At 36.9% G+C, this 27,223-nt stretch overlaps 7 protein-coding genes across 9 annotated transcripts; 3 read left to right on the forward strand and 4 right to left on the reverse strand.

Moving 5' to 3' along the window:
* Nucleotides 1-73: 73 nt before the first annotated feature.
* On the reverse strand, nucleotides 74-1,628 carry LOC114516656 (ubiquitin-conjugating enzyme E2 C-like). The gene is made up of 7 exons (XM_028536189.1): nucleotides 1,448-1,628; nucleotides 1,289-1,316; nucleotides 1,084-1,170; nucleotides 855-995; nucleotides 675-738; nucleotides 510-569; nucleotides 74-432 (listed from the first exon to the last, which is right to left on the reverse strand). Exons 1-7 carry the CDS (start codon nucleotides 1,549-1,551, stop codon nucleotides 377-379), a joined length of 540 nt encoding a protein of 179 aa, XP_028391990.1. The 5' UTR covers nucleotides 1,552-1,628; the 3' UTR covers nucleotides 74-376.
* Nucleotides 1,629-1,797: 169 nt separating this feature from the next.
* Nucleotides 1,798-4,722, forward strand: LOC114516756 (DNA-directed RNA polymerase II subunit RPB3-like). Its single transcript, XM_028536316.1, has 12 exons — nucleotides 1,798-1,943; nucleotides 2,532-2,581; nucleotides 2,669-2,737; nucleotides 2,889-2,941; nucleotides 3,025-3,153; nucleotides 3,445-3,487; nucleotides 3,574-3,605; nucleotides 3,684-3,713; nucleotides 3,870-3,976; nucleotides 4,106-4,143; nucleotides 4,232-4,287; nucleotides 4,429-4,722. Exons 1-12 carry the CDS (start codon nucleotides 1,858-1,860, stop codon nucleotides 4,564-4,566), a joined length of 831 nt encoding a protein of 276 aa, XP_028392117.1. The 5' UTR covers nucleotides 1,798-1,857; the 3' UTR covers nucleotides 4,567-4,722.
* A 62-nt stretch (nucleotides 4,723-4,784) lies between these two features.
* Nucleotides 4,785-7,058, reverse strand: LOC114516757. The gene is made up of 9 exons (XM_028536317.1): nucleotides 6,670-7,058; nucleotides 6,445-6,544; nucleotides 6,199-6,273; nucleotides 6,051-6,118; nucleotides 5,882-5,969; nucleotides 5,550-5,708; nucleotides 5,353-5,423; nucleotides 5,147-5,235; nucleotides 4,785-5,056 (listed from the first exon to the last, which is right to left on the reverse strand). Coding segments are annotated over exons 1-9 (813 nt in total). The 5' UTR covers nucleotides 6,831-7,058; the 3' UTR covers nucleotides 4,785-5,054.
* Nucleotides 7,059-7,438: 380 nt separating this feature from the next.
* On the reverse strand, nucleotides 7,439-11,913 carry LOC114516864 (gamma-aminobutyric acid receptor alpha-like). The gene is made up of 8 exons (XM_028536456.1): nucleotides 11,557-11,913; nucleotides 9,898-9,989; nucleotides 9,613-9,674; nucleotides 9,299-9,516; nucleotides 9,115-9,197; nucleotides 8,905-9,024; nucleotides 8,389-8,753; nucleotides 7,439-7,976 (listed from the first exon to the last, which is right to left on the reverse strand). Exons 1-8 carry the CDS (start codon nucleotides 11,664-11,666, stop codon nucleotides 7,704-7,706), a joined length of 1,323 nt encoding a protein of 440 aa, XP_028392257.1. The 5' UTR covers nucleotides 11,667-11,913; the 3' UTR covers nucleotides 7,439-7,703.
* A 679-nt stretch (nucleotides 11,914-12,592) lies between these two features.
* LOC114516650 (gamma-aminobutyric acid receptor subunit gamma-2-like) lies at nucleotides 12,593-15,991 on the forward strand. Its single transcript, XM_028536181.1, has 7 exons — nucleotides 12,593-13,182; nucleotides 13,581-13,672; nucleotides 13,930-14,206; nucleotides 14,392-14,474; nucleotides 14,621-14,737; nucleotides 14,989-15,341; nucleotides 15,515-15,991. Exons 1-7 carry the CDS (start codon nucleotides 13,079-13,081, stop codon nucleotides 15,713-15,715), a joined length of 1,227 nt encoding a protein of 408 aa, XP_028391982.1. The 5' UTR covers nucleotides 12,593-13,078; the 3' UTR covers nucleotides 15,716-15,991.
* Nucleotides 15,992-19,992: 4,001 nt separating this feature from the next.
* LOC114516704 (homocysteine-responsive endoplasmic reticulum-resident ubiquitin-like domain member 2 protein) lies at nucleotides 19,993-23,960 on the forward strand. Of its 2 annotated transcripts, XM_028536254.1 has the most exons (8): nucleotides 19,993-20,177; nucleotides 20,354-20,431; nucleotides 20,861-20,932; nucleotides 21,218-21,375; nucleotides 21,465-21,722; nucleotides 22,076-22,443; nucleotides 22,631-22,920; nucleotides 23,629-23,960. In XM_028536254.1, the coding sequence occupies exons 1-7, from the start codon at nucleotides 20,031-20,033 to the stop codon at nucleotides 22,885-22,887; spliced, it is 1,338 nt and encodes a 445-aa protein (XP_028392055.1). In that variant the 5' UTR covers nucleotides 19,993-20,030; the 3' UTR covers nucleotides 22,888-22,920; nucleotides 23,629-23,960. The 2 variants fall into 2 exon arrangements, with proteins under 2 accessions (XP_028392055.1, XP_028392054.1); XM_028536253.1 differs by lacking the exon at nucleotides 23,629-23,960 and having other exon boundaries at nucleotides 22,631-23,022.
* Nucleotides 23,396-27,220, reverse strand: LOC114516702 (bifunctional polynucleotide phosphatase/kinase-like). Of its 2 annotated transcripts, XM_028536252.1 has the most exons (18): nucleotides 26,995-27,220; nucleotides 26,863-26,909; nucleotides 26,198-26,695; nucleotides 25,912-25,991; nucleotides 25,742-25,799; nucleotides 25,637-25,657; nucleotides 25,448-25,534; nucleotides 25,307-25,378; nucleotides 25,179-25,227; nucleotides 24,979-25,046; nucleotides 24,805-24,897; nucleotides 24,635-24,703; nucleotides 24,510-24,537; nucleotides 24,364-24,425; nucleotides 24,145-24,254; nucleotides 23,959-24,046; nucleotides 23,762-23,829; nucleotides 23,396-23,654 (listed from the first exon to the last, which is right to left on the reverse strand). In XM_028536252.1, exons 1-18 carry the CDS (start codon nucleotides 27,176-27,178, stop codon nucleotides 23,537-23,539), a joined length of 1,800 nt encoding a protein of 599 aa, XP_028392053.1. In that variant the 5' UTR covers nucleotides 27,179-27,220; the 3' UTR covers nucleotides 23,396-23,536. The 2 variants fall into 2 exon arrangements, with proteins under 2 accessions (XP_028392053.1, XP_028392052.1); XM_028536251.1 differs by having other exon boundaries at nucleotides 25,307-25,534.
* Nucleotides 27,221-27,223: the final 3 nt, after the last annotated feature.

The following is a 27,223-nucleotide window of genomic DNA, read 5'->3' on the forward strand; positions in this document are numbered from 1 at the left end:
AAAGTTTTCAATGAAAGACTTGATTTTCTCAATAATAAATCCCATATCTCAAGCAATGGCAACTGATAGTCTCTAGTTATTCTATTTGAGTGAACACAACAAATTACAAGCAATTTCATTTTTACTGTACATGCTTTTACACTAAGTTCCATATTTTTAAGTTAGGAAAAAACTCAAATTTGTACAATTTTAATATCTTTCCATTATCATTGTTAGCAAAACCACAACTGCAATGTGTCAAGGTTATATTTGCTTCAGACTATTGTGTTTTCATCAATATTGCATTTGACAAATTGCTAACATATATATTACATTTGTGTGCAGATTTCCTTTAGAACTAAGCTTAGTCCTTTGGAAATGAACCCTTTATATTAAGTTATTCTGATTTTTGTGCATTTTCTCTGTATTTTCGCTGTACAATTGCTGCATATTCTGAAAGGGAAACAGGATGTTTAGAAACTACAGGACCAATAAAAGTGATCCAACTCGGCATCTCCAACCAAACTAACCAGTTTTGTTATCCCACATTTGCGCTGCCTCTGCATTTAAAGGATCTTTGTTATTTGGTACTGAAACAAAAATATATCCATATTAATTGCTGGTTAATCAACAAGGAGTTCTAGTAAAGTTCAACTTCATTTTTTATGGTAATGAAAAGCTTTAGGCTCAGTTACCTGATAGAAGAAGTTGAATTGAGAGCAAAAGAGTTCTAACATCCATCAGGGCTGACCACTTATCCTAAACATATATATTAGACATGTTTTCAGGAGGGAACCAAATTCACTATAGAAGACTCTTATTGGTGAACACCAGATGCCGATTTGCAGAACAGAATAAATATGATTTGTATTTACTTTGAGGATATCGAGACAAATTGTTCCGTGGTTGTCGACATTTGGATGATAGCATGGTGTAATGAACTGCACTTTAGGAGCAGTGTATGGATATCGAGCAGGAAACTCTAGCGAGAGTTTGTATTCCTGGCCTTCGTACGCCTGACAAGAGAGAAATAATTTTGTGATATCAGAATCATGTTCACAGTTCAGTATTCACAACAGCATAAACCATTGTTCAGGTCATTACCGTGCCCTCTGCTCCAGTGATGGTTGCTTTCCAGTTAAAGATATTATCATCAATAGGAAAAGCAGTGACGTACTTTTCTCCACTGCACTGTTGGGAGAAAAACGTAGTTTTACATCATATATGTACGTCCATAAGTAATTTGATGGTGAAACATTCAACATTGTTGATTTTGGCATAGTGTTTCAAGTTTATCATCAATTCTTACCATTAAAGTCATCAAATCTTGTTGGAGTCTGAAAATTTAACAAAGCAAGTTCACCGAGTGGACTGAAATGTTTAAAATGTAAACAAGGAGGAGTGAATAAAATACACAGCTACGGTAGAAAAAACGTCAAATGTACATATACCGCATACTTCAACCGACCTCTGGGTTGCCGTGTGCAAGCCAACAGACGGAACCTCGCTTTTTTCATTCTGTTTTCTTGTATTAGAATTGACTCTTGTTGGATCTACATTCTGTGAAGCCATTTTTTTTAAAGATTATCTTCTAAAAACAAGTGAATGCAACTTCTTTGTCGATTAGAAATGATTCAAATGAATAAAAAAGAAAAATCTTCGAACAAAATTTAAAATCTTGTGTGTTTGTTGTTCAGCCAATCACATTCGAGATCGGTTGAATTGGCCAATAAAAAACATCGGATCGCTCAGTTTTGATACATTCCTGGGATGAGTTGGACTTAGTCTTCGCGGCGTTCGCGCAGAGCAGAAAAAAAATCAAAAAATTGAACTAGAAATTAATATTTTGATTACTTTCAAGAGAATCATTGTGTAAAAATGCCATATGCCAATCAACCGATTATAAGAATCAGTGAACTGACTGATGAGAATTTAAAGTTTGTTGTTGAGAACACAGATCTCAGGTAATTTCTTCATTCAATGAGTATTTATGACTAACACATTTTAGGAATAACTTTATAGTGTTATTCCCCCCCTGGAAATCACCTTCAACATCTCTCTTGCTGGGCAAAATTTGGTACCAGAAACACAAACTGGTTTTGTTATATAACATGTAGTACCAGCATGTTTGTTATTTGTGCAAATGATCTACGATAGCATATTAATCTGTTGACTGGATCTAAGTTGTTTGATCGACTTTTAGCAAAGTTAGATTGGACTAGTGGACTTGGCTAGTTGGTTGCCTGCAGGTGTTGCTAGTAGATGTTGCCAGCATCTTTTAAACACTGCTAGTGATAGATCATTACGATAATACAAAATTATCAATGTTTGGTTCACCTTTACTAGTCCGACCTGCAAAATACACAAAAGATGTAAAAAGGTCTTGATATATTAGACTGTTCACCATAAAATTTATGATTGTAAACACATTTGCATAACACTTTTGTCAACTTAAAAGCGGTTTTGCCACTTGAACAGATAGTGACATTGGTTTGAAAAATTCATGTTTCTGAACAAACTGCTACAAGTGCATGACATACTATTTTTTGCAGCATGGCAAATGCTTTGCGGAGAATATTTATGGCGGAAACACCTACTATTGGTAATTTTGTTTGTTTTTTGATTTGACATGGTTTTATCGGTTGTAAAGATCTCTAAAATTGTATGGTGATCATGTTTGTCTTGCCAGCTATCGACTGGGTCCAAATTGAAAATAATACATCTGTTCTTCATGATGAATTTATTGCACACAGATTAGGTAAGATGTAAACAGTTTTGAAACAGTTGAATTTTGTGAAAAAGTAAAATGGATTATTTTGAAAATGTTGAATTGAAAAATTAAGGTTATAAAGAGGAGAGAATAGAATGAAACAATATATAAAGTTAGTTAAATATTTAATTTGTTTTAGGTCTAATTCCCTTAACCAGTGATGAATTTGTTGATGGAATGAATTATTGTAGGGTAGGTCTTTGTGTGGTGGCTTTTTTTTCATTGATTTTTAAATCCTGTAGTGCAGTCAGTTACAGTGTGTTTGTGTTTTTTAGGATTGTATATGTGAAGAATTTTGTGATGAATGTTCAGTTGAGTTAACATTAGATGTAAAATGTATTGATGAACAAACACGTCATGTGACAACGCGTGATCTGGTCTCCTCAAATCCAAAAGTTCTCCCGGTGGGTAGTGTAGGGTTAATATGTATCAATTAGTTACTTAATTGTCATATACATATCAATTAGTTACTTAATTGTCATATACATATCAATTAGTTGCTTAATTGTCATATACATGTAATTTAGTTGCTTAATTGTCATATACATATAATTTAGTTGCTTAATTGTCATATACATAAAATTTAGTTGCTTAATTGTCATATACATATAATTTAGTTGCTTAATTGTCATATAAATATCAATTGTTTGCTTGCATGGCTTAATTGGGCATATCTTAATTCTTCTCATTCTAAGGCAACATCAAGAGATCAAGATTCTGAAGCTGGTGATGAGAAAGGTATCATTTGAAAAAGTGAAATACGTAATATGTAACATACATTTGTCAATATTTTTGTACAAGCAGAAGCAGTTTTCTTTTTTAAGATATCCTGATAGTGAAACTTCGTAAAGGGCAGGTATGATTGATTCACATTGTAGATATTGTTTATATATAGTAATCAACTTCAAAATTTTCCATACATTCTTTTCCTTAGGAATTAAAGTTGCATGCTTTTGCAAAGAAAGTAAGTACAGATGATAATCATATTTAGCGTGGACGTCGATTCTATCGGTCCAGTATATTATAATGCATTATTATCAAGTCTATTCTGCACATTACAATACAATTAACGATTACATATGGATGTAGCACCTAATACTGTTGTTTTAATGTATTACAGGGTTTTGCAAAGGAGCATGCAAAATGGAATCCAACAGCTGGTGTTGCATTTGAATATGACCCTGATAATGCTTTAAGACATACAACCTATCCCAAAGTGGAAGAATGGTGAGATATATTAGAAACATTTAAGATGGAAGATATTTTCAATTTATAATAATTAAGTCAAATGTGACCATTCCATGAAAAAATAAAGGACACTGCTGGTAATTGACTTGTTCTTTATCAATTTGTCAGGCCAAAAAGTGATTTCACTCAACTGGAAGAAGATGAATGTGAGTAATGATATTTTTCATTAATATCAAAACTTGTTGACTCTGAAATTGAAATTGTTTTATGGTTAAAGCACTGTTCTATTTTCAGATCAAGCACCATTTGATCCACTGGGAAAAGCTGACAAGTTTTTTATCAATGTGGAGGTATTAACTTTTGCACGGATATTCCAGGACCATTTATGGGGGGAAGAATAAGTTGAGATCTTTTCAAGACAGGGTTTTACATAAGATGCAAGCACTTGTGTGATTGGTTTTTCTTTATATGTCCTCCCTCTGTCACTGTAGAGTTGTGGGTCACTTCGACCAGAAAACATTGTTTTATCTGGATTGTCAATCTTGAAGAAGAAACTAAGTGATCTTCAAACACAACACAGCCATGAAATTGCTGCTGATGCACTGACCATTACACACGGTGACGGTTAATATTATTTATTGCCTATGTGTGAAGTTCGGATGTCAAAAACCTTGTGTGGCATGAATTCGGTGGGGACAAATTATTATCTGCAGAAGATGCTGCTGTCCTAATATGTCAGTAGAGTACCGTATTCACCATAAACTAGGAATGAACCTGCAAGGAAGACACAATCTTCTTCGAGCCAAAGCTTTATCACATGATGTTTGTGAACAAATACTTGGTATCATTTATACTCTTTATTCTAAATTATACAACACAAATATTATACATAAAAATTAAGATAACTTCCTACATAAAAACTTTGTTGGAGGCAGATGCTATTTTAAATCGCTCAAGATATAACATTGTTCATTCATGGAAGGACAATGATTTACAGATTGGCAAAGCTTCAGATTCTAGGTGACTGTTCATTACAACCTTTGATTCAAATAGACTTTTCATCTTGCCATGCATGGGCATCTTTCATTTCCTGACTTTGGAAAGCTTTCCAAACATTTCCTATTAATAAGAAAACTAGCAATGATATAATGAGCTAACCACTGGCATTAGTATGGAAACACAATATGATGGGGAAGTTGAGCATCTTACAGCCAAGCGTGAAGGAGTTCATTGAAAGTCTGTTCATAGTTGTTGGCTTTTTTAACAGACCATTAGCTTCTTGGATTTCTCTTTTCATTCTACGAACATGGGATAAAAACATAAAGGGTAGTTATGAAAATAAAACAATTGCCTTTTAATAATTTAAATTTGCATCCATTTTGGACAAAAGTCAAATGTGAAATAGCATTCCTCACTTGCTTATGACAACTTCATAGTACTGCTTAACTTCTTCTTTAGTAAGTTCATAAATATCTGCATGCTTGTACTGAAGGAGTGCAAAATTAGGACAAAAACATTTGGTAATATTATTCAAGTTCACATTCAACTTCCTGAGAACCTGAAATCTTTAGAATACTAAACAATGTAAGGGCAAAAAGTGTTAGATAATAACCTGAACAAGACTTGCTTGTCTTCTAAAATAACAATTTCCCTCCTCATCCTGATAAACAGGATGCAAATCCAGTCGAAACCTGTTATCCCAGATCTCTGTTAGTTTATCTTTGTAAGGATGAATGGTGATTTCTATCACATAGTCTGGCTGTTCAATGCCCTGCAGATATTGCAAAATAAGGTCACAAAGTTTCAATAGTATTGTGAACAAATATTTTCTGTGAAGGTTATGAAACTGGTTAAGAATATGAAAGAGCTAAACTTTTATTAGCTTGTAAAGACACATGGACTAAAAACAGGTTACCAATCTATTCCAAGCATTATATTTCATACAAGTGTGAACTGAGCAACAGCATCCTTATCACACCAACAAAATTCAGGTGTCCGTAGCAAATGAGGCGTTAATCTACCATGGTCTTCGCTGTAGATAGACAACATAAAAAATTTTGATAGTAGTAGTATATGCTTTTACAACATGCATCATTTCATATATATTGCTAACCTTTTCAATGAGTCCATGTGTGCTGATGGATGACTATCTACATTTGGTATCACAGGTACAAACTCAATCTGGTATGATTAAAACAACTAAATTTTTCAAGGATGCAATGATGGGGAGCATAAAGAAGAAATTATATTTGCTCACTCACACTGAATCGCTCAGAGTCAACCTTTGGTTGATATCGACCCATGAGGTCATTCATTGATACCAAGACATGGTCTTTCTAGAAAAGGTGTCTCTGTAAGTTAACTTGTGCATTGGTGATTGATGCTCGGGTGATAGATACTGGAATACCACATGTCATGGGAACTGGTTGTAATTGGTAAGTTGGTAACTAAGTCTACTCAGGGGAAATTGCAGTATTTGATGGTATTTGCAAAGTGTTTGTATGTACCTGATATTGTGAAAGTCTTATTCCTTTGACACTACCTTCATCAGTGATACCCAAATAAACTATGCCGCCTTTACCCGTGTTTAGAAATGCATTGATTGCCCTAAGAATGATGCAAGAATGTAAATTACAATGCCAATATGGAGAAGAAAGCCTGGTCAGATGAAATAAAATGGTTGTAGGAGATCATATTATAATAAACGGCCTCTAAAACTGCAGTAGTCTGACCTAGAAACAGCTCTTCTTGAGCGTCTATCAGTGCCAGGTATGTAACACCATGGAGGTAATTCCTCCACTGCTAGATTCCGATGACCCTTGAACTCGTGTGTCGCATCCTCTTCAAACGCTACGATTGTACCCTGCCTATAAAACCTTCCTTTATACATCATGCGTGTCTTTTCACTTTAGAAATGATCCTGGCTGCAAATCTTCTAGTCTATATTGGATGTTTTGATTGTTCCCCGTTGAAATCACTGAGCTATGTAGTAATTCTTATATAGCTCAGTAGTTGAAATCCTGACCTGGCTCGCTGCAGTGCTTCCACTTTCAAATTTGATATGTCCATCAAGTAAGGCTGCAATTTCCAACAGGGGGGGACGACAGAACAACTATCTAAAGGACAACTCTATTGTTTTTTTGCGTAAGTGTGATTCGTCATTATTCGTCACTCAGCAAGTACCGTAAATAGAGGCAATCAGTCACCTCCCCCTACCAATATTAAAAATGGCGCCATTGTAGGCATTGGCAGGGGGGCAATTAGATCGTTAAACTGTGATAGAGTTGTTCTTCTGGGGCCAGTTGTATAAAAGACTAGTTAACTTTTAACTGTAGTTAAGGACAGAATTGGCCAATCAGAGTTAACCAATTGAGCAATCTATGAGTTAACTACGATTTAAATGTGCAAAATGTAGTTAAAGAGTTTTATAATTTATACAACCGCCCCCAGATAGGCACTCTGTAATACCACTCTCTAGCTACTTTTGCGGTCAAAACTCAAAACTATATTTTCTTTTTAATTTGCCTTTGAAATAACAAAGATATCATATCTAAAGAACGAGATTTAGGAGAAGAGAATTATGTGAAACGGTTACGGTGCACTTGACAAAATAACATGAGATGTAGCTATAGAACAAACTTGTACGAGTAGGAAGAGTATAAAACTTATTCTCACAGAATGTACTAAAATCATTTTGCACTACGGGTACTACAAAATTTACTGTCTATATTTTGTCACATGAAGTTTGTCCGTTTCAACACTAGGTTTACGGTGAAAAATGAAACCAATAACCAAAATTGAAAGCAACATAAAGTGTAGGGAACATAACAAGGCATATTTTATCAACCCAACCCGAAGGACTGCAGGATCTTACAGCATTTTGTTTAGTCACTGTGACTTTACTCTCTGTACGACTGAAAGCGACCTCGTCTTGTCCAGTATTTAGTTGTCCCTTCAGTTTGGCTAGTTCGATATTTTCCTCCGGTAGTTCTTCGTTAGATTTCATGAAGACGATCGACAATTGTTTCTCGACTGTGTTCTGCAAAACAGTTAAGGTAAGAACACTGGACCAAGGCCAATAAAAATCATACAAAAAGTACAGTTTAGAACTGATAGAGTTATCCTGTATAAATAAAGTTAGTTTAGTTTAGGTTTCCTCCTGTAGTAACACTGGATCAATAAGAGATGATCCTTACTGGATCTCTAGGAAGAACAGTTTAGAACTGATAGAGCTAGCCAGTATAAATAAAGTTAGTTTAGTTTAGGTTTCCTCCTGTAGTAACGCTGGATCAATAAAAGATGATCCTTACTGGATCTCTAGGAAGAACAGTTTAGAACTGATAGAGATATCCAGTATAAATAAAGTTAGTTTAGTTTAGGTTTCTTCCACTGGTAGTAACGCACTGGAACGCATTTCGAAAACTAAAGTTTCTTCTTTTAACTATACACACCTCAACACCACTTGGTTTTTCTCCACGCTTAATCGCTTTTATTTTCTCGGACAGTGATAACCGATAAACCAACATGGTCTCCAGCAAGGCGAAAAATATAAAACCAAACGACGTGATGACGTACCAGTCAGATGCCTTCGCGTATGACACACGAGTGACACTGTCGTTAATACCATCGAGCAGGAAAACTGTTGAGAGAATCATGGTTATCTCAAGTGTAAGTCGATCTGCAATGTTTGTTGCTTCCATGAAAAACGAGAGCCAAGAGAGGATGACTAGAAATGAAGCTGGTATATAAACCTGCAATACGTAGTAGCCAGCTCGCCGTTGGAAGGTTAGCGACACACTGAATTTGGCCATCCCGCCTTCATAAGAGAAGAAAAGCATTCTTATAATGGCTGGGCTTTGGTGGTGGTGTTTTTGTCATGGTCACGTTTACGACCAAGGTTTTAGACCAGAGTTAAAGCTTCCTGTTTGAAGCTCTTACTCTGATCTAAAAAGATATACCAGCCATACCGTTGTTGCTTTCATCAAGTTCCTTGGCTTCAACAAGATAAAATTGTGGCAGTTGATGTTGCCTCACTTCGACTGGCTTGCCAGATGGAGAGAAGCTCAGCCACGATTTCCCATAAGCGACTGTAAAACAAATCAGAGAAGCAAAGTTCCGACAGAACAGTTTATTTAAGCAAGGTCAAGGGGGCTGGGAATCACAAACTGACTACTTACAGGATGAAAAGTTAAGAAAACATGTTTGTCGGTCCATTGGAAACCGGTGTAGGTCCATTGGACAACTTGTCATGACATGGACTCTGGGTTTGAAACAAAATATCATTCAGTTACAAAGCCATAGTTTATTGTAAGCGGTATTATTGCATGGAGATTATCCAAGCAGAGTATATAATTTCCTTACAGCTGGCTGAAGTATATTCTTCCGTCTCGATAAATGTTCATATTTACTCCACCAAATCCCTCAAATCTTTTGGCGTCTTTCAAATTAACAATACGAACATCAGGCAGCCATATTTTGTCCAGGAAGTGTTCGCGGATTTTTAGCCTCTCCTTGGTAGAGTTCCACGAAAGTCGGTAATCGTACCAGGTTTGTCTGATAAAAATAATGAGTTCTGCTTCCTAGAAGCAACGCGATAAAACCAAAAGTTCATTAGACACCTGGTCAGAACACCAAGGGATCAAATCATATATCAATAATTGAAAAATAATACAAACCATGTCTCCTATTTTGAGAACGTCGGACACCACGACTTGTAGCTTTACAAATAAAGGAGCATCTAAAAACATTGAAGGAAAATTATATTGTTATTTTGATCGCCTTTGGATGGTCGAAATATTGTTAATCCTTGTTTGAACGTCATTCGCCGGGCTTTTATTCTTCATTTTTAAACAGAAGATTATTTTTTTATTTTATTTAGGCACGAGAGAGACGCAGGTCTTCCCTAGAAGACTGAACTGATTCTGAGCAAACCGCATCATCTTGAACTTGGTGTAACTCACCTGGTAAACGTGGAATAAATCGTTTGTCATATCCGACCAAAAGACTATCCGAAAGGTTTGTGTCTTCACTGATATAATCAGTCAGCTCAGATCTAGACAGACGATAAACGTTTCGTTTTACCCAGGAGTTGCAAGAGAAAATTAACCGTTTGCATGTCCTTCATGGTATGAAATTACCTCGTTTAACAATTCGTGGGTCAAAAATATTGACAATTGGCTGTGCCGCATATCGTTAGTAGGTGGTAAATATCAATAGTAGATGTTAAATTTTGATGTGTGGTTATGTCATAATTATTGACAGTGGGTGATGCTTTATTGACAGAAGGCAACGTCGTGGTCTGCTTAAAAGTATTCGATTTCAAAATGAATTCTACAGTCACGTCAAAGAGATCTAGAGTGAGATATATATATCTACTAGATCTTCGGTCACGTATCACTGAGGAGATATCTCTTCAGTCTTATCCACTTAGAACCGTGTCTGATATGCCATCTTGTAGAGTATCAATATATATAGACTATAGTCTCCCTATATAATGCTGAGGCAGGGGTTTTAATAAGCAAAACTTTGATCGAAAAGAGGGGTCTAATATATAAATTTGTTATGGGTATATATATCCTCCTATAATCCCTGATTGATAATTCTAATAAAAATAACCGCTGATAGTCTACTCTCACAAAAGATTAACTAAATGAAGAATGCCGAACAATTAGAACGATGGCAGGACTGAAGAATTCGAAATTGGATTTAATGAGTAGATTAAGAACGATCCTGCTCATATAGACACCCTATTTTTTAGATAAAACGGAAAACTATTTACAGATTAAATTTTTCCTTTACTTGCCGCCAATGCGATTAAGTTCACCGACGTTTTACTCTCACAGTTATTCAGCGGATTACTGCTTCAGATCTGCCACAGCTGTTCCACTAACTATCCATATGTTTTGCGAATATAATTATGAAACAGTTTCGTGAATAACAGAAACAATCGCTGTTTTTTCACTGAAATTTTACGATGGCCTCATTTTTTAGAGAACACGTTGTTTTCATTCGGTTTAACGCGAAAATTGTAGCCAGGAAACCAGTACAAAAAGCTCTCTCAATCTCTCTGCAGTTTTGCCGTTATTCATTTATCAACTGACACGCCTGCATTCACGCTGAGAGAATCGCCTCCCGAGTTGCGACCATTTTACACACGGTTTTTCTCGATTCATTTAATTCTCGATCGACAGTGAACTTTCATGCTTTCGCCAGTTCTTCCTAGTACAACAGACCATGTGAAATGAATCGATGCTAGATTATCTTCATCAAATTTTGAGAAACAAATAGTTGCTACTTCTACAAATATAATATTTTTTCTGATAAAATATATATTTTTTTAACTAGCTCAAGTGCTTCTTTATGTTATTCGGAACTTAGAATGGAACATTTGATGGTATTCAAATGCATATGATCGAGGCAGAGGAGGGAATTGTTGCATGGCGTATACACCTCTATGTCTCTCATTGGGCGTAATACTTTACAGTTAATTGAACTAGCTCATGAGGACCTATCGTTAGATGGACCTTTTCAATTTTCATCAATCATATAGGAAAAGCCAATTACAAACAAAACATTTTGTGTTTTAAAACAAGAAGGAGAATTGATTTGGAATTTGGTACCTGTTCCATTTCGGTGGCGAAAACGAGCACTTTGTTTGTAGAAGGAAGACGGCGAGCAATATCAAAATAACATATTGTTGTTTATCGACTACTTTGTTATGTAACGCCATTTCCGTGAGTGGTGTGTCCCTGTAGTCACGATCTTTTGGAGCACTTCGGATGCTCTAGAACGTATGGATCGGCCAGCAATAGAAATCGTCTACACTAAACTGCAGAATGTGTATAAACGTTTTCGATATATAAAATGCTATTTGAAAGCAAATTCCACACCAATTATAGTTGCACGGATATGTAGCTACGACGATCTTATCATGATGATAATTCTAGTTTTCGATTGTATATTTGCTACTTTTAGAGGTCTTGTATTACAAACGTCATAATGAAATATAATACCTATTACCATATTCATATTCTATGCAATAATTTATTCAAGACAACGCAGCTTTTACATCCAATTTTCTCAGCTGGTATTCGCAATTTAAGTGTCAAATTTTTGTGACGACAAAAAAAACCGCTTTCAAAAACAAAACAATTCGCAAATCGTGTCATCATCTTCCATGCGAAACTAAAGGAGATAATTTTGAGGCAAAGAATGCACAAAATGGGCCATAAAACAGGATTGTTTTTGGCGTTCATAAATCGTTTGCTTGCGTTATTAACGCGTCGTCACCTGCCAAAAACCACCCTGGGTGGCGTCAGCACTATTTGTTGCTTGGTTTGAAAACTGCAATCGTGAGCGCGAATGGAATGACACGTATATATACACCACCAGTAATTAAAGATTCCCTGTGTGAAATGCCGCGTATAATTGTTATATTTCACCGTCATACTAGATGATTAAACATCTGAATTGAATGACCTCGATCATTGGAAAAAATACTCATAATCGCAAGCAAGCTCTGCTCAATTTTTTGGGAAAATGATACCGTGCTCCTGCCTAGTCATAACCATAAGTAATTTACGCTATGACGTCTGATTGGCTAATCAGTCACATCGTAATTGTGCTTTCCCGGCAAAAATACACGTCATAAAGATCTAGAGGACTCTTAGTTTTATCGGAGGCAAACTTTCCAATTTTCACCGTTATTTTCATTCTGTATAATCATTATGAATACATGATATTGGCATCGAGTATAATACTATCTTAATAAGCTTCCATCATTGAGATTGGTAAGCAAAGGTGTCTGCATAACTCCATTAGATATACAGAGTTGTGTTTGTACAGCATTAAGATTTCATGAGAATCGTTGAGAACGTAATTCCGAATTTCATTTATTGCATTAATGCATTCGCGGTTGTCATAAACACGAAGAACTTTGAATGGAATGAAAATTGAGAATTCTTCATCAAGGGAAAGGTCATCTGATGGACATCCAGTGTTCATAAGCAAGCTCGAGCGTCACTCATGTATCATAAAAGGCATGAGAGACTGATACTTAAATGAAAACATTGAACAGGGAACTACAGTAACAGGTTAATAATAGCAATCTAAACAAGGCTAACTGCTCTAAGTATCTTCGACATGCGCGAAAGGTGGAGTTTGTCTCGCGTTTGGAGGATAATTATTTGGTTGCATTTCGTTTTCGACGTATCTGAGATGTTGGTTCCCCCGGATCAAGCTTATCAGTAAGTTTGTAATTGATGTTTTCAATTGCTGGCTTAAACCATAATATTATCGGATGACGTATCGATCTGTCTGTAAGTTCATGTTTACAACTTAGAAAAGCTAAGAAATATAGTTATCGACATCGTTTTACCGAGTTGATCTTGCTGTCTATGTTTATTGTTAGTTACATATATATAGAAGACCAGTTATACAAAGCCTGTTATTCACAAATATTGTAGTTTAAATATTGATTTTCAGTTACTCGCAAATATTGTGACGATTTTAGTAAATTCAATTTTCCAATAGGAAGATATTTGCATGCATGTGTGTGATAACTGCATGCCCTCGTTGGAAAATTCGTAATGCGTTGTTCATTGTTCGTTACTAAAACTAATCCTTGGTTTTACAATCATCTCAGGTCAGAAGTGCAAAAGTATGTCAATGAACAAACACGAGTCGCTGATGAACTCTTGAAAAATTACGACAAGCGCTTCATCCCTGCCAAACCAGGTTAGTGGAATGCTTGTGGATGGTTTATTCCGAATCATTGTTACATTATAGTTGGGATAATGGAATGAAAGATATTAATTACGGTTATCCCAACCGGCATAATGACGGTAAAAACAACTCTAGCAACCAAACTGTTACGGTTAAAATCGGAATTCGAGTCTTTTATCCAACGGTGATTAATGCCATTCGAATTTATACTCTGCCCTTTATAAAGTACTTATACTCTGCTCTTTATAATCTAAAATTCGCTATTTCAGGTTTTCCACTGAATGTCACATTGAATCTTGTCATATCTGATATTTTGAACATTGAGAATATGGAGGCAGAAATGCTGGTGTACATCAGACAAACTTGGTACGACTATCGACTCGCATGGAACTCCACGAAAACTCTAAAAATCCGAGAACATTTTCTAGATAAAATATGGCTGCCTGATGTTCGCATTAGTAATCTGAAAGAAGCCAAAAGATTCGAGGGATTTGGAGGGACAAATATGAACATTCACCCAGATGGAAAAGTTTACTACAGTCAGTTGTAAGTAATTTACGGGCGTCTGCAGAATAGAAATTTGTTCTTGTGCTTTCTTAGCAGTTCACTTTTTCATGCCTCTGTTAAATGATTCGTTGAATAACGAAACTCTCTTTAATTCCATCAAACATCTAGAATTCACATGCTGTATAATCGTCTCTCATTCTGAATGGTTTTTGTAATATTTTAAGAGCGTGGATAAAAACGAGTTGTCCGATGGATCTGCATAAATTTCCGATGGATCAACAAACCTGCTTCTTGAACTTCTCTTCATGTAAGTACACGAAGACTGGGCTTATATCTAAGAGTTCCTACCATTTATTAACCGGTATTTAACCCCAGCCTACGAATAATCAAACTCAATTTGATAAACGCCGTAAGATACACGCAAACTTCATAAATGTTTAATCTGTTTTTCAGTTGCCTATTCGAAAACGTTGCTCAACTATACCGCCAACGATGGAAAACATGTCTCTGTAAGGCGAGCCAAACTATCGCAGTTTGATCTCATTGGAACGAAGGAATTCGAGGGAAACGGTATGTATTCATTCGATTCTTATATTTCACTTCATTTCATTCTATTTCATTCTATTCTATTCTATTCAAATCCTCCCATGTTCTAATCCATTCCATTCTATTCCAATTCCATAAAATTCTATTCTGTTTTATTCTGTTCTATTCTGTTCCGTATTCTAAACTACATAACTACGCTGTCTGTACACATAACTACATCCCGTAATGTGTAAATGGTGAAGAATATCATAATATTTTTTCCGAAAACTTCTTAGTACCTGGAGTTGCAATTAGCCTCACATTTCAGCGTCGTTTTGGTCACTACTTGATGTCAATCTACATCCCCTCTGCATCAGTTGTCGTCCTTTCGTGGCTCGCCTTCTTTATGGAGCCCTGGAACGTGGCGGACCGTCTCGCACTTCAGATAACAATGACCTTGACAATTGTCTTTCTCCTGGAAGGCATTAACAAAGCTATAACACACGTCTCCTATGCCAAGGCATCTGATATATTCGTTATCGTGTCGTTTGGTTGTGTATTTTTGGCCTTGCTGGAAACTATGTTTGTGTTCCGTCTGTCTGTTTTGTGCCGGCGAAAACGCGATAAAAACGGCTCTTCCACGAGCTCGGTAAGCGTCGTTAGAGTATTTATATAATGATAATCATTATTCATTCATCTTGTTGATAACATATTCGCCCTAATCCGTATAAAAGTTAGTGAATAGTACTAACCAAAAAGGTTTATTGTAGTTTTAGACCCGTAGCAAAACAAGTTCCTTACTAGAACCGTTTGTATCTACAGGGATGTTATCAAGTCCAACAAACCAACGACCAGGCTCAAAGTGAAGAAGCTCAGAGTGAGAATACAAAGGATGATGCAACTATCAAATGTATCTGTACCAATTCAGCGAATTGGATTGATAAGATATGTCTCATTATTTTTCCAACATCTTATTTCACATTTAATATCGTGTACTGGAAATACTACACCAGCGCTGACTAATGATAATAATAGTTCAGCCTCCGAGAGATGTTGTCGTAGAGGGAGTTTCAGCAATTGATTCGTTAGAATTTATTGACGTGGCATATGACAACCGATAGACTATCTTTTTTTTAGTTTCGAAATCTGACTTTATATTAACACTATAAGCACTAAAATTCAAGCTATTCGTACGTACCGCCTACATGGTAACGACTGTGATTACTATAAATTATCTCTCAATAAACTGATCCGTGTAACACATAGTCAAACCATTAAAATACATTTTAAACACATTAGTGGACATTATTAGTGGACATCAAAGTACTGAAAGTCTGCATGTCAATAAATCTATGTCAATCCCAGCGAAATGGTCAATCCTTGTCTTGTGTCAATGCTTTTCTTTCGCTTTTGCTCAAAAAAGGCTTATGACACTTTGTCTTCCTAAAATTGCTGGGCTGCTTTTTCTCTCTCAAAATGTCAATCTGAAATCAAGATTGAGCCTTAGACTTAGTAATTTTCATTTGTCCTCTATTTAAACACTTCTTCTGATTGCTGACATCCGTTATTTGATTTCGTCTTGCGTAGAAATTTTCGTCAGCGTAGCCAGCCTGACGATTTGTCCCGCTATGCTAATATTTTAGTGTTCACTGACTGTGAAAACAATAGATTTCTAAAGACAAGAATAATTATAATAACTCGAAATTTACATAGCGGGACAAAATCGTCAGGCTGGCTACGCCACTCTCGTTATCTAATGTTGTTAATGCGCTCGGCATTCTCATGAAGCAACGACCTTTGAAACAGGCCTTACTGTTAAGCAAAGTGCATTGTCCCCTGGAATGTCCTTTGAGATAATAAAAGGGGGTTGAATACGAGTAGAAAGTCAGACTTGATACTCTCGAAGAAGGAAGAACCACAAGGAGAAGTTTAAGGAAAAGTTGGAGAATCTTGCTCAGGTATATATATGGTCATTGTTTGTTGAAAGAATCTGTTGGCTTGATCTTTGGCTTTGCAAATTACTAGAATTTATCGCCATATTGATTTGAATAGCCCGAAGACATTAGCGAGTGCATGCCGGCATATTCTTGCTGGTTTTCACTGCTATATATTATTATATACTGCTATATTACACTCCTATATCTTGTTTCTTTCGATTCAAAATGTGAAATGTAAGTGAGCCGTTAACTTGACTTCGTTTTTCCTTCGTAATTTTATTTCAAAACGAACTACAGCGGCGAAAGAGGGGGAAGGCGAAACACAAACGCTTGCCGGCAGCGAATAATAGGTATTGTTCTATGCATGTGCACGTTTGACGTTTAATATAGTGGTCTATAAGCACTATGCGTTTTCTTTCCTTATACGCGGTGGTCGCATAGTACTAGTTCAATTTCGAAGCGTGTTTCAGTTATACTTCAAAAGTATCTTATCTTGCTGTAGTCATTCTTTTGCTTCCCATGTCAAGTTTTACCACGAAACAAAACAAAAGTCGGAAAGCAAGTCTCTTTCTAGGCTTTATATGCCCGTGAATTTTGTGTTTAACCGAGGTTCTCGTTTTTTAGAATAAAAGAATCGTCGGAGTGGAAAGATGTCGGAGCTGCCTTGGGCGACATTTATGCACGCAAATACAAAACTCAATTTGATTTCGGTGAAAATATGCATGATAAAAATCATAAAATATGCATGAATAAAATATGCATGGGATTTGGCTTTTTTGGCTGAGATATGCTGAACACTCTTCTGTTTACCTCCTTGATTTTCAACTTTTCGGATTGCGGTTTTTGCATGGGTTAAATGACCTAGTCGTATCAAGCGCATGCGGAGTAAATCTAAGTGATTCTGGGGCCCCAATCACTTGTATTTTCTCTATCTTGAACGACAATAGTCCGGAACAAAAAAATATCGCTCACAGAGCGCCTAAAACATAAAAATGCATGAGAAATTGTATTTCTAGAAGGAGATAATAGTCGAGTGTTTTAGTTTTCTCAGATGCATGAAGAAAACGATGAATATTTCGTACAAAACGTGCATGATATTTTGTATTCGCGTGCGCAATGCGAAGGCTTTGGACAAGTATCGTGGGTGATGTTGGAGGTGTGCAATCGAGTTTTCAGTTCTTATTTTGAATGCGTTATACATGGGTGATATTTCTCTCTTGGGTATTAGTGATAACATAATTTTGTATTTATTTTAAGGATCAGATGATAATGGATCGTCGCAGGATCAGATGATGAAGGATCGTCGCAGGATCAGTTAATAATAAAGGATCGTCGCAGGATTAGATGTTGGAGGATCGTCGCAGGATCAGTTAATAATAAAGGATCGTCGCAGGATCAGATGTTGGAGGATCGTCGCAGGATCAGATGATGAACGACGAGACGGGTGTACAAGTAGAAGCTGGTTGAGGTACATATTACTGGTATACTGATTAGAGTAATGCATGGTGCATGTTGCATGTTGCATGGTGCATGGTGCATGGTGCATGGTATTGGTTCCTCCTGGTGGTCTAACCTAGTGTATTCACAAATCAAGTGACATTTCAATAATTTCGACTCTGCATGAAAACAAGAAATTTCTCAGAGCTCTTATGAGGGCGTTTTTCGATACAAAAAGTTGCTAGTTTTGTCACTTGTGTGAATACGTGTGAATCCAAACGACGTAACAGCTGCGGAAGATGCATGATGGCTTTAAAGCGTTCAAATGAAACTAACAAAATGCAACTAGAATGCATGGGCGACGCGCACGCAGCGAGAAAATATAATAGAATTCGTATTAGCCTAATTTTAGATTAATACGAAGGTAATCGCGAGTACTTATGTGATTATATAAGTTCTCTGTTCAGCCTGTTATTATGCAACCGCTTCGAAGGACCGTCCGTCAGTGGCATCAAAAATTATACCTTAGTCTTTCAACATTTAAATTCGAATTATATTGAAACGAAGAAAAATTGACTGTTTGCTGTTTAGACACTAGCACTCTTCTGTTTCCCTTGTTGGCCTTAATTTTTTCGGATTTCGATTTTCTGGTTAATCTCAAGCATGAAGGAAATAAACGTATGAAATCTAATCATTTTAACTAACTTGATGAAGTTTCTATAATAAGGAAAATATAACTCCTATATTACAAGATATATTGCATTACATGAAAACTACACTCACATAATGGGGGATATCTGGGGGTATAGTGTTTAACTGTAGGTTAATATTCTGTAGTACTTTCTTACTTTAAAAGTAAACCATTTTAAGAAAACCCTTTGCATTTTGACACACTTACTATGTTGTTTAATTTCTTACACGCCCAACCGTCGAGATGTTGTTGAAGAAGAACGCAACTGTTTGGAATGAAGCAAAGAACCAAGTGAATTTGGGTACACTGATTACCGAAGGTAATTATACGATACGAAAGGTGAGGAACATTATTGAATATTGATTAGCCATATTGAGTAAGTTGCATGTTGAGCCCGAATAGGTTTATTTCCTTCATTTTTGATCAACCATAATCCCTAGAACGTATAAAGAAAGATAAACGGTGCATGAGATGCATGTCTTAATAGAAGAGTGTTGTTGTCTACATCGGTTTCAAATGAAAAAAAGCATGCAAGTCGAAACATTTCTTTTCGTAATGCCAGATTTAAAAAAAAAGCATGAACATAGCATTTGAATAAATGAAATAATTTTTGTTGCCATTGTCGGACAAAGCGCAGCTTAATTAAAATTCGTAACAGCCTGCTGTTTGCAATGAATAATTTGCGCGCTGCGCACGTTAGACCACCACCAGGATCCAGTTGACGAAGCTCAAGAATTGCATAGCTATATATGCAATTCCTGGGACAGGTAAATACAAATAAATTATAGATAAAAACTGAACCGCATGTCATTGAGGACGATTTCTAAATGAAAATACCAAATTCGGACCGCCGGTCAGGTAACCTGAAATTCAGGTTACCTTGGAGGGTTTTTCACCGGGCACTCCGGTTTCCCTCCTTTTCGTTTGGCTTTAGAAAACAGTGTCCATGTCTGGGGCCAAACAAAAGTAAAAAGTAAAAAAAGATTTCTTGCATATTTTACAAATTCGAAAGTGTCTGTTAAAGACGCCATTGTTTGGCGTCTGGGTTGGATTCCCAGAACACTGTCGCAAAAATGCTTCAAATCTTTTGTGCAAGACATATTTTGTTGAGTATCTTTTTTCTCAGCCAAGTTTAGCAATTAACAATTTCCGCGGCGTTCATGCAGTGTAGTGTGGGTAATTTTCTTTAACCAACCGCGCTGCGCCACGGGAATCACATGACGTCATATATTTACGTCGCGCACTTGGGTCGGTGAGCGAGCGAGAGGACAAAATGGAAAGTTTAGCTTCGGAATCGTCGATAAAATTAGTTGTCAAAACGCCAAATCAAACAATAAAAGACATCGAAGTTAGCTGTCTTTTGGACTGGACTGTCGAGAAGCTAAAGAGCCATTTATCGTTGGTTTACCCGACGAAACCGGTACGTTTTGGATGACATTTGTTCATTGTTTTGAATTTGGTTCAAGAGCCTTCCTAATTTTCTCTTTTGTTTACATCGATTTTATTTTCAAAGTTTCGCTTGATTGATTTACGGAGGATTGTTTTGAGATCTTCTCAAAGTCATTTCATTTTTACCTTTTACCTGTCTGTTTTTAGGCCCGAAGCAGTCAGAAAATCATATATTCTGGAAAGTTGCTTCACGACCACATCATTTTGAAAGATGTACTGCAAGAGGTGTGAAAAAAATCGATATTAAACGCATTTGTTTTGATTTCTCGATTTTTACGGCTGCAATAATCGGTCCAACCTATATGATAAGTATTATTTTCCTTTCACAGAGTGTTTTGTCTAAACGTTTTGATAGGAGATGTGTTTACGTGATGATTTAATGCCAGAGTGATTATATAATTTGCAATCTGAGATTGTGTATGTTGACTATGTTCTGTAAACCACACTCCAAAACAGATGGATTTTCTATTGCAAATTATTTTGCGATCTATTTTATCTTTTAATTGCGAGATATCTTATGCCCTGATGATCACGTATGCCTACGTGTAAAATGATCCTTGAAATTTCATAAGCACTTCTCAAACGTGACGTCGCTGCTGAAACTAGAAATATGTTCTTCCTATGTCGTGTTTATGCATACTTTCATTTCCTCAGGGTGAAGGTAGCCATCAGACTGTACATCTAGTATGTACACCATCATCATCAGATCTCAAAACATCCAAAACGGTATTCTCATTTAACCTTATATTACATTTTACTCACAGTGAATAAACCAGTTTGCAAATATTTCGAAAAGACCCCTGCTGAGGTTATCAATAGAACCCTTGCTTTTTATCACCTTGTTTACATTTTTCTAGTGGGCGAGACACCCAGGGGGAAGGTTTATTTTAATATGGAGTGTAACTAAAGAAAAATGTCTGCAAAATGTTAAAATTGAGTTCCCCCTTTTATCTGTTAAATTATTGCATTAGTTCATCTGCTCATTACTTTATTAAATGATTTCTTTTAAAGACAACTTCAGCCTCAAATATGCCGACAAGTTCCAGCCCCCAAGTCACCTCAACACCATCGACAACTACAATGACGCAAGGTTCAACTGAACCTGATGGCGTAAGACATCGACGGAATCATCCATTTGCCCAGCATCCATTTCACAACTTACATCATTTGTAAGTGTGTAAACAATATTTGATTTGATGAAAAGGAAAGCTTTCTTCTTGCAGTTGATATTCAAAGTACATTTTTCGTGTGTTTCTAGTGGACACCTACCTCACTTTCCACAAGCAAACGTAGAAGCAAACGTGGCAGGCCACTATATGTTTCCACAAGGTTACCATGTGTTCCCACAAGGTCACCAAATGTTCCCACCAACTCATCCTCATATGTATCCAAATGCTCAGTATTTTGGTACACATAGTTTACATTATGCTGCCCAACATATGGCACACATGCATTGGATGCAACAAATGGCAATGCAAAGAAATATGCATAGGTTACCTGTAGTGCACCCAAATATGTAAGTATATATATACATACTGTATTGCTATAGTTGGCAATATCATCATGGCTAGACTATACTAGTCTTCATCTGTGATTTCATTGGATTCAGTCTTGCCTTGAAGCTTATCTCATTAGGTTTAAATGCACCCAGATGTTGCCTACTTTAGCATTTGAATGTCTAGTGCCAGGTGATTTTACTCACAGCACAGTTGCTGTAAGTTAAAAAGTTGAATAACTGCTTGTAGGAAAGTGTAGATAATTTGCAAATCATTACATAAATGTCTGATGCATGAAGATTTACAATCAATTATTGAAACATCTGGAGTTATTCATTTTTTGATGAAAAAATTTTGATATTGTTTTGTGCAGACCACCTCAGCAGGAAAACATACCTGCTCCAGTGCAGCAAGTAAATCAGCCTGTTGATGCTGCTCCCCCCGCAGCCCAAGTTCCCCCAGCGCAAGAGAGGCGAGAAAACCCCGCACAGAATCAAAACATGGTCATGAATGCGAACGCAGGTGGTGGAATGATGCAGGGCGAAGATGAAGAGGAAAATGGACAGCGTGATTGGTTGGACTATGTCTACATGGCCGTCCGTATTTCTATGCTGATGAGCATCTTCTGGTTTTATTCATCTGCGGAGAGGTTGATAATTATGGGACTTGTTGTATTCATTGTTTGGCTGGTCCAATCTGGTGTGTTAAATTTAAACAGAGCTCCAATAAACAGACAACAAGGTAGAGTAACCTCAAGCTCATTTACACCATATTTACACCATATTTACACCATATTTACACAGAGTATGTAGACTGAATTGAAATCCAGGCAAAAATGGAAAACAGTTAAAGAAAAATAAATTCTAAACAGTACAACATTTATAAAAAATTAACTGCCTGAGCTGAACAGTTAATTTTGATTTTCCAGAGGTGCAAATCAATCAAGCTAATAATAACGCTGCTGAAAGACAGGAGCAGGGGGAAGAACAGGGTACAGAGGAAGGTGAGGTGATAGAACAGGACAGTGAGAGTGAATTCTCAGAATCCCAGACTGAGGATGAAACAGACAACACGAACAACAATAATGAGACACATCCTGGATATTTTTTTGTCTGGTATAATTTTTTCGTGACATTTTTTACGTCGCTTGTACCGCAAGCACCTGGAGCTATTGCCCAACCATAGACAGAGTATTTGCCCCTCGATATTTAATAAAAGGTAAGAATGTGTAAAAGCCCACATATTTGATAACTCTCCGGTGCTATTATCAGTTGAAATGAAACCTCGTTCTTTGGTCTTTATTTTGTCTTCACGATGAAGCGGCCTAAATTGTTTGGTTTTTCCATTAAGCAGTCAGGTCCTCTTTTAAACTGATTTTTCACTTTCATTTTGTTTCCACCGACTGTCAAAGTTCTTTATATGACATGCGTCTACCGTCTTCTCACAAGCTTATCGAAATATATTAAGACATCCAATTGGAATTAAATACAATTTTTCATTCCGAATTTTTGAAAGCGTAAAAATTAGACGGTAAGCTTGGTTCATTTTTGTGTGCGTAGAGTAAAGCCCTGTTTATATATGAAAGCTCAGCTCGCTTCACAAAAAACAGGACCTCATTTGTATTATAAAATGTACACCATGTAATGTATTAAAGTATAGAGATATATCTGGAGAAACGCGTGAGGTATAACCTTAAATATATTTTGAAATTTGTTACATAAGTTGCCTATCTATGTGTTTTACGAGGCGACAGGTAATTTTTGAAATGAGAGTTTATTGCGCTAAACTTGTCTCTTTCTCTTGAAGTTTTTACAATATTCATTTTTGTCAATGTTTATTCTGTGTACTGCATATACATTTCCTTCATCGAAATTGTATCGAAGTGTGGAAGAAAATTGATCTTCAAGATTTCTTTGAATCCTTCAGAAACACTCGGTTCTTGGTAAGATGACCTGAAGATGAAGATGGGATGAGACAATGTGTCATTGACTTCTATTCGGGTGATTTTTGAAGTATTTGTGTCGAAAAAACTTGAACTATAAATGGCAACAGGACGAACCTGTATGTATTATACACCATAGTTCCCACGGATTTGTAATTTTTATCGTTGTTTGTCATCTCTCTTATCTACAACAAACGCAGACAATCTTCACACAGTGATCCAGTATTTATCACCCATTTGTTTAAAAACGGCAGATGGTAGCCAACTGATCTCTATTCGCCATCGTGAGGGGCAGAATACCCGAGAATACTTACCCGGTTGTTGTGTTGCGCATGATCGTACGAAACATTGAGAAGAAAACATCTCACTGGCACCTTGTGTTTCCTTGCAACCTGAATATATCTACAATCAAAAGTAATAAAAGCAATGTGCGTTTTGCTAAGCGCGGCTCTAGGGGACTGAGTACACCGTGACTTTCCACACCGACCCAAGCCACTGACCTTTGTCTGGATTCTTTATCTGGACTGGTATTGTCAACAACAACGCTCTTCTTTCTCGTCAGCTCTGCGTCACACATCGCTACACATTTTTGCCAGCTTCCAACGGTGTCCTAAAAGTTTTTTTCAGAAGAAAAATAACACAGGTGAAATTACAATTTTATACAGTCTTATCACTCGTACTTAGCACGGCGCGCCAAACATGATATCCACGTGACTTACTCTGTTCACGTGAATGTAGCCATGGGGTAGAATATGCTTCTTTACAAAAGTCGTCTTTCCAGCTGAAAGAAAGTCAAACAATTTTTGAACTCGTTTCGGGCAAGAGAAACTACCTCATGCAAACATTCGGATTTTTCTCGACTTACATGCCGGGTAGCCAACCATGATTATGACCTAAAATATTTCGCATAGAGACTCGTTATAACATGCGTTTTCCACTTGTGCAAACAAGATTTGATTTTTGCCTTAAAATTTTACCAACTGTACATACCTCTGGCTCGTCCGCGATAAGTTTCGCTGTTGTCGGACTGAATAGAGGTAAATTTTCTTCTATAGCCATCTAACAAATGTGAATCCAATTAAATACAATAGTTATAGCTTTATATATTCAAGGAACACCTGTTCACTGTTGCACAATGATAAATCAAAGTGTTTTAATACCGGGTTGAACTCGGGCCAGCTGAAAGGTGCTGGTTTCTTGTTGAGGAAAAACTCTTCAGGAGTATGGAATGGGATACCGACGTTCTTTGCAAACTTGAAAACAGTAATCGGTGATGAAATGTCAGGTTGTTATAATGCAAGAATTTTCACACAACATTGGCAGAGCTATCTTACAGTTCTATCGCTACAAGCAAAATCTTTTTTCGTCTTTGGGGCCCAGTTTACAGGTCTGCCAGCGCCATCTATAGAAGACACAAGCATGTACGCTAAAGCGATCTGAATTATTCTGCAAATTCTGAACGGTTTTTGGCAGAGATCCAGTAAGGAACACGGTGGTCTGTGGAACTCGGGTATTTATATCAATTCATACCAACCTCCGACGTAAAACGACAAGGAAAGATCCACGGGGAAACCATGATTTTCCTAAACATAAAGTAGACTTTACAGGAATGCTACTCTGACAGAGAAAACCATCTTCAGACGTCGTTCACCAGGTGTATACCTTTTCGACTAAATATCGCCACATTCCCGTCATAGGCTTACGATAAATATCTTTACTAGTTGCAGCAAAAACCTGCCAAGATAAGCATTTTAAGTTCCCTGTCAAGCTTTGAGATCGAACCACCGTATCTGAAGAAACTACCTGTACAGGGACTTGTAGTTTCAACAAAATTTTCTCGATTTTCCTTCGAAAATCCTCTTTTTTTAGTCTTCCTTTACTTATTGGGCCCTATGTAAAATTTAAGTAAAGAAACAGTTTATTTATTTAAACGAGACACATGCATGAGGTTCATTGCACTTTCTTTTCGCATTAACCAGTTGGATCTGATACCTGATTTGTAAAGATGACAATCTAGATTGCAACAGAGAGCGAATTGTGTGTTAGACACTAGAATCACGGACAAAGGTTTGCAGGAATTCTTACAAAGTATCCCACCTTAAAACCGTCTTTATGTAATAACTGTATTTTTGAAGGAATCTGCGGGTATTTTATCCTGTAGAAAGAGGAAAGCAGAAAAATGACGAGAAAGCGTTGGCTACGCATTTCACTAGAGAAAGACGGACATCCCTCGTCCTGGTTGTGCTAGGCGACGCAGTTCAACTTACCTCCAGTCCTCTGGTCCTGTAGGAAACACGCGGCCAGACTGGGTGGTAATGATTGTCCCATCGAGATCAAAACTTGCCACCTGAATCACGTGTACAAAATTGAGTCATTCGAGCCTCGATAACTAACGTTGACATCGAAGTCGATCGAAGTTGTAAGTATATGTTAAAAAGACACTTTCATTGAATTTCGTGGTTGCCAGTATTAAAAAAATTCTAGACCGATGTACTTAAAATATCACTTGGTAAAGATTGCATGATGGACCTAAATATGTCACAAATACGTTACCTTCTCTTTTGGGACAAGTCCAGCACTTCTGTGTATGAGAAGTGTCCCAGACGCAGTTTCGTCCCACTGAGAACAACCTAATGGTTGACACTCAACTGAGTCTTTGTCAAAAGACTTCGTCGTTTCTACATTTTTACCAATTTCTTCATCATGAGAACTGATCTCTTTTATCAGTTTTTCGCCAAACTCTGCCCTGAGATCATCAATATCATTCTCATTCCTACCTATCTCAACGTCAAGCTCATTCCCAGCAGTTTTCAACCTCTTAGACGGCTGTAAACTGCTTTGGTCTGAATCGTCAGTTTCTATCCTACGTTTCTGGTTTGATTTCTTTCGACTGTGAAAATCGTCGCCGGCGTCGCTTCCAGCTTGTGTTGTAAAACGAATGAAATGTTCATATTTTAAACCCAAAAGGCATAATTTTTCTCCAGGACTTAGTGTATTCGTTTCATCCCTCGCCAATGATTTGCCTCTGACAGTGCTCGGGTTTTTACCAAACTACAAAAATTATACAACGAATATTCAACAACTAATATAAGGTCAGACTGATGGATCCTGTTATAGAAGTAGTAATGACGGCTAAACGTAAGCGTACATGTCTCTAAAGACTAAAAGCTATTTTGCTGGGAGGACATTCACGGTACTTCATGTTGGTGTCAACTTACTTGTTTAACTAGAACAGTTCGCTGTCCATAATCCGCAGTCAATTCAACTAAACATGAAGTATCGAAAGTCTCAATAACGATAGTGTGCAAAATATTTGGTAATATTTAGTCTAATAACGTCAGATGGTGTACCTTGCTTTCTGGATAATTTTTTATCTCGAATTTCAGTCGTTGGCGTCCGACCAACCGTCACAGATTTCTTGTCAGGCAGGAAGATACGACCGTGAGTTTTATTACTGCAAAGTAGATAACACTCCATATTTGTCAGAAATGCGCATCGGATGACATTTCGCAAAGCAGCGAGTGCAAAAAACATGAAAATATAAAAAATTGAACTATCTTTCGTCCGCCATATTGAATT

The sequence above is a fragment of the Dendronephthya gigantea genome, unplaced genomic scaffold, assembly GCF_004324835.1.
Source record: "Dendronephthya gigantea isolate DGI-Jeju-01 unplaced genomic scaffold, DenGig_1.0 000006F, whole genome shotgun sequence".
NCBI lineage: Eukaryota > Metazoa > Cnidaria > Anthozoa > Malacalcyonacea > Nephtheidae > Dendronephthya > Dendronephthya gigantea.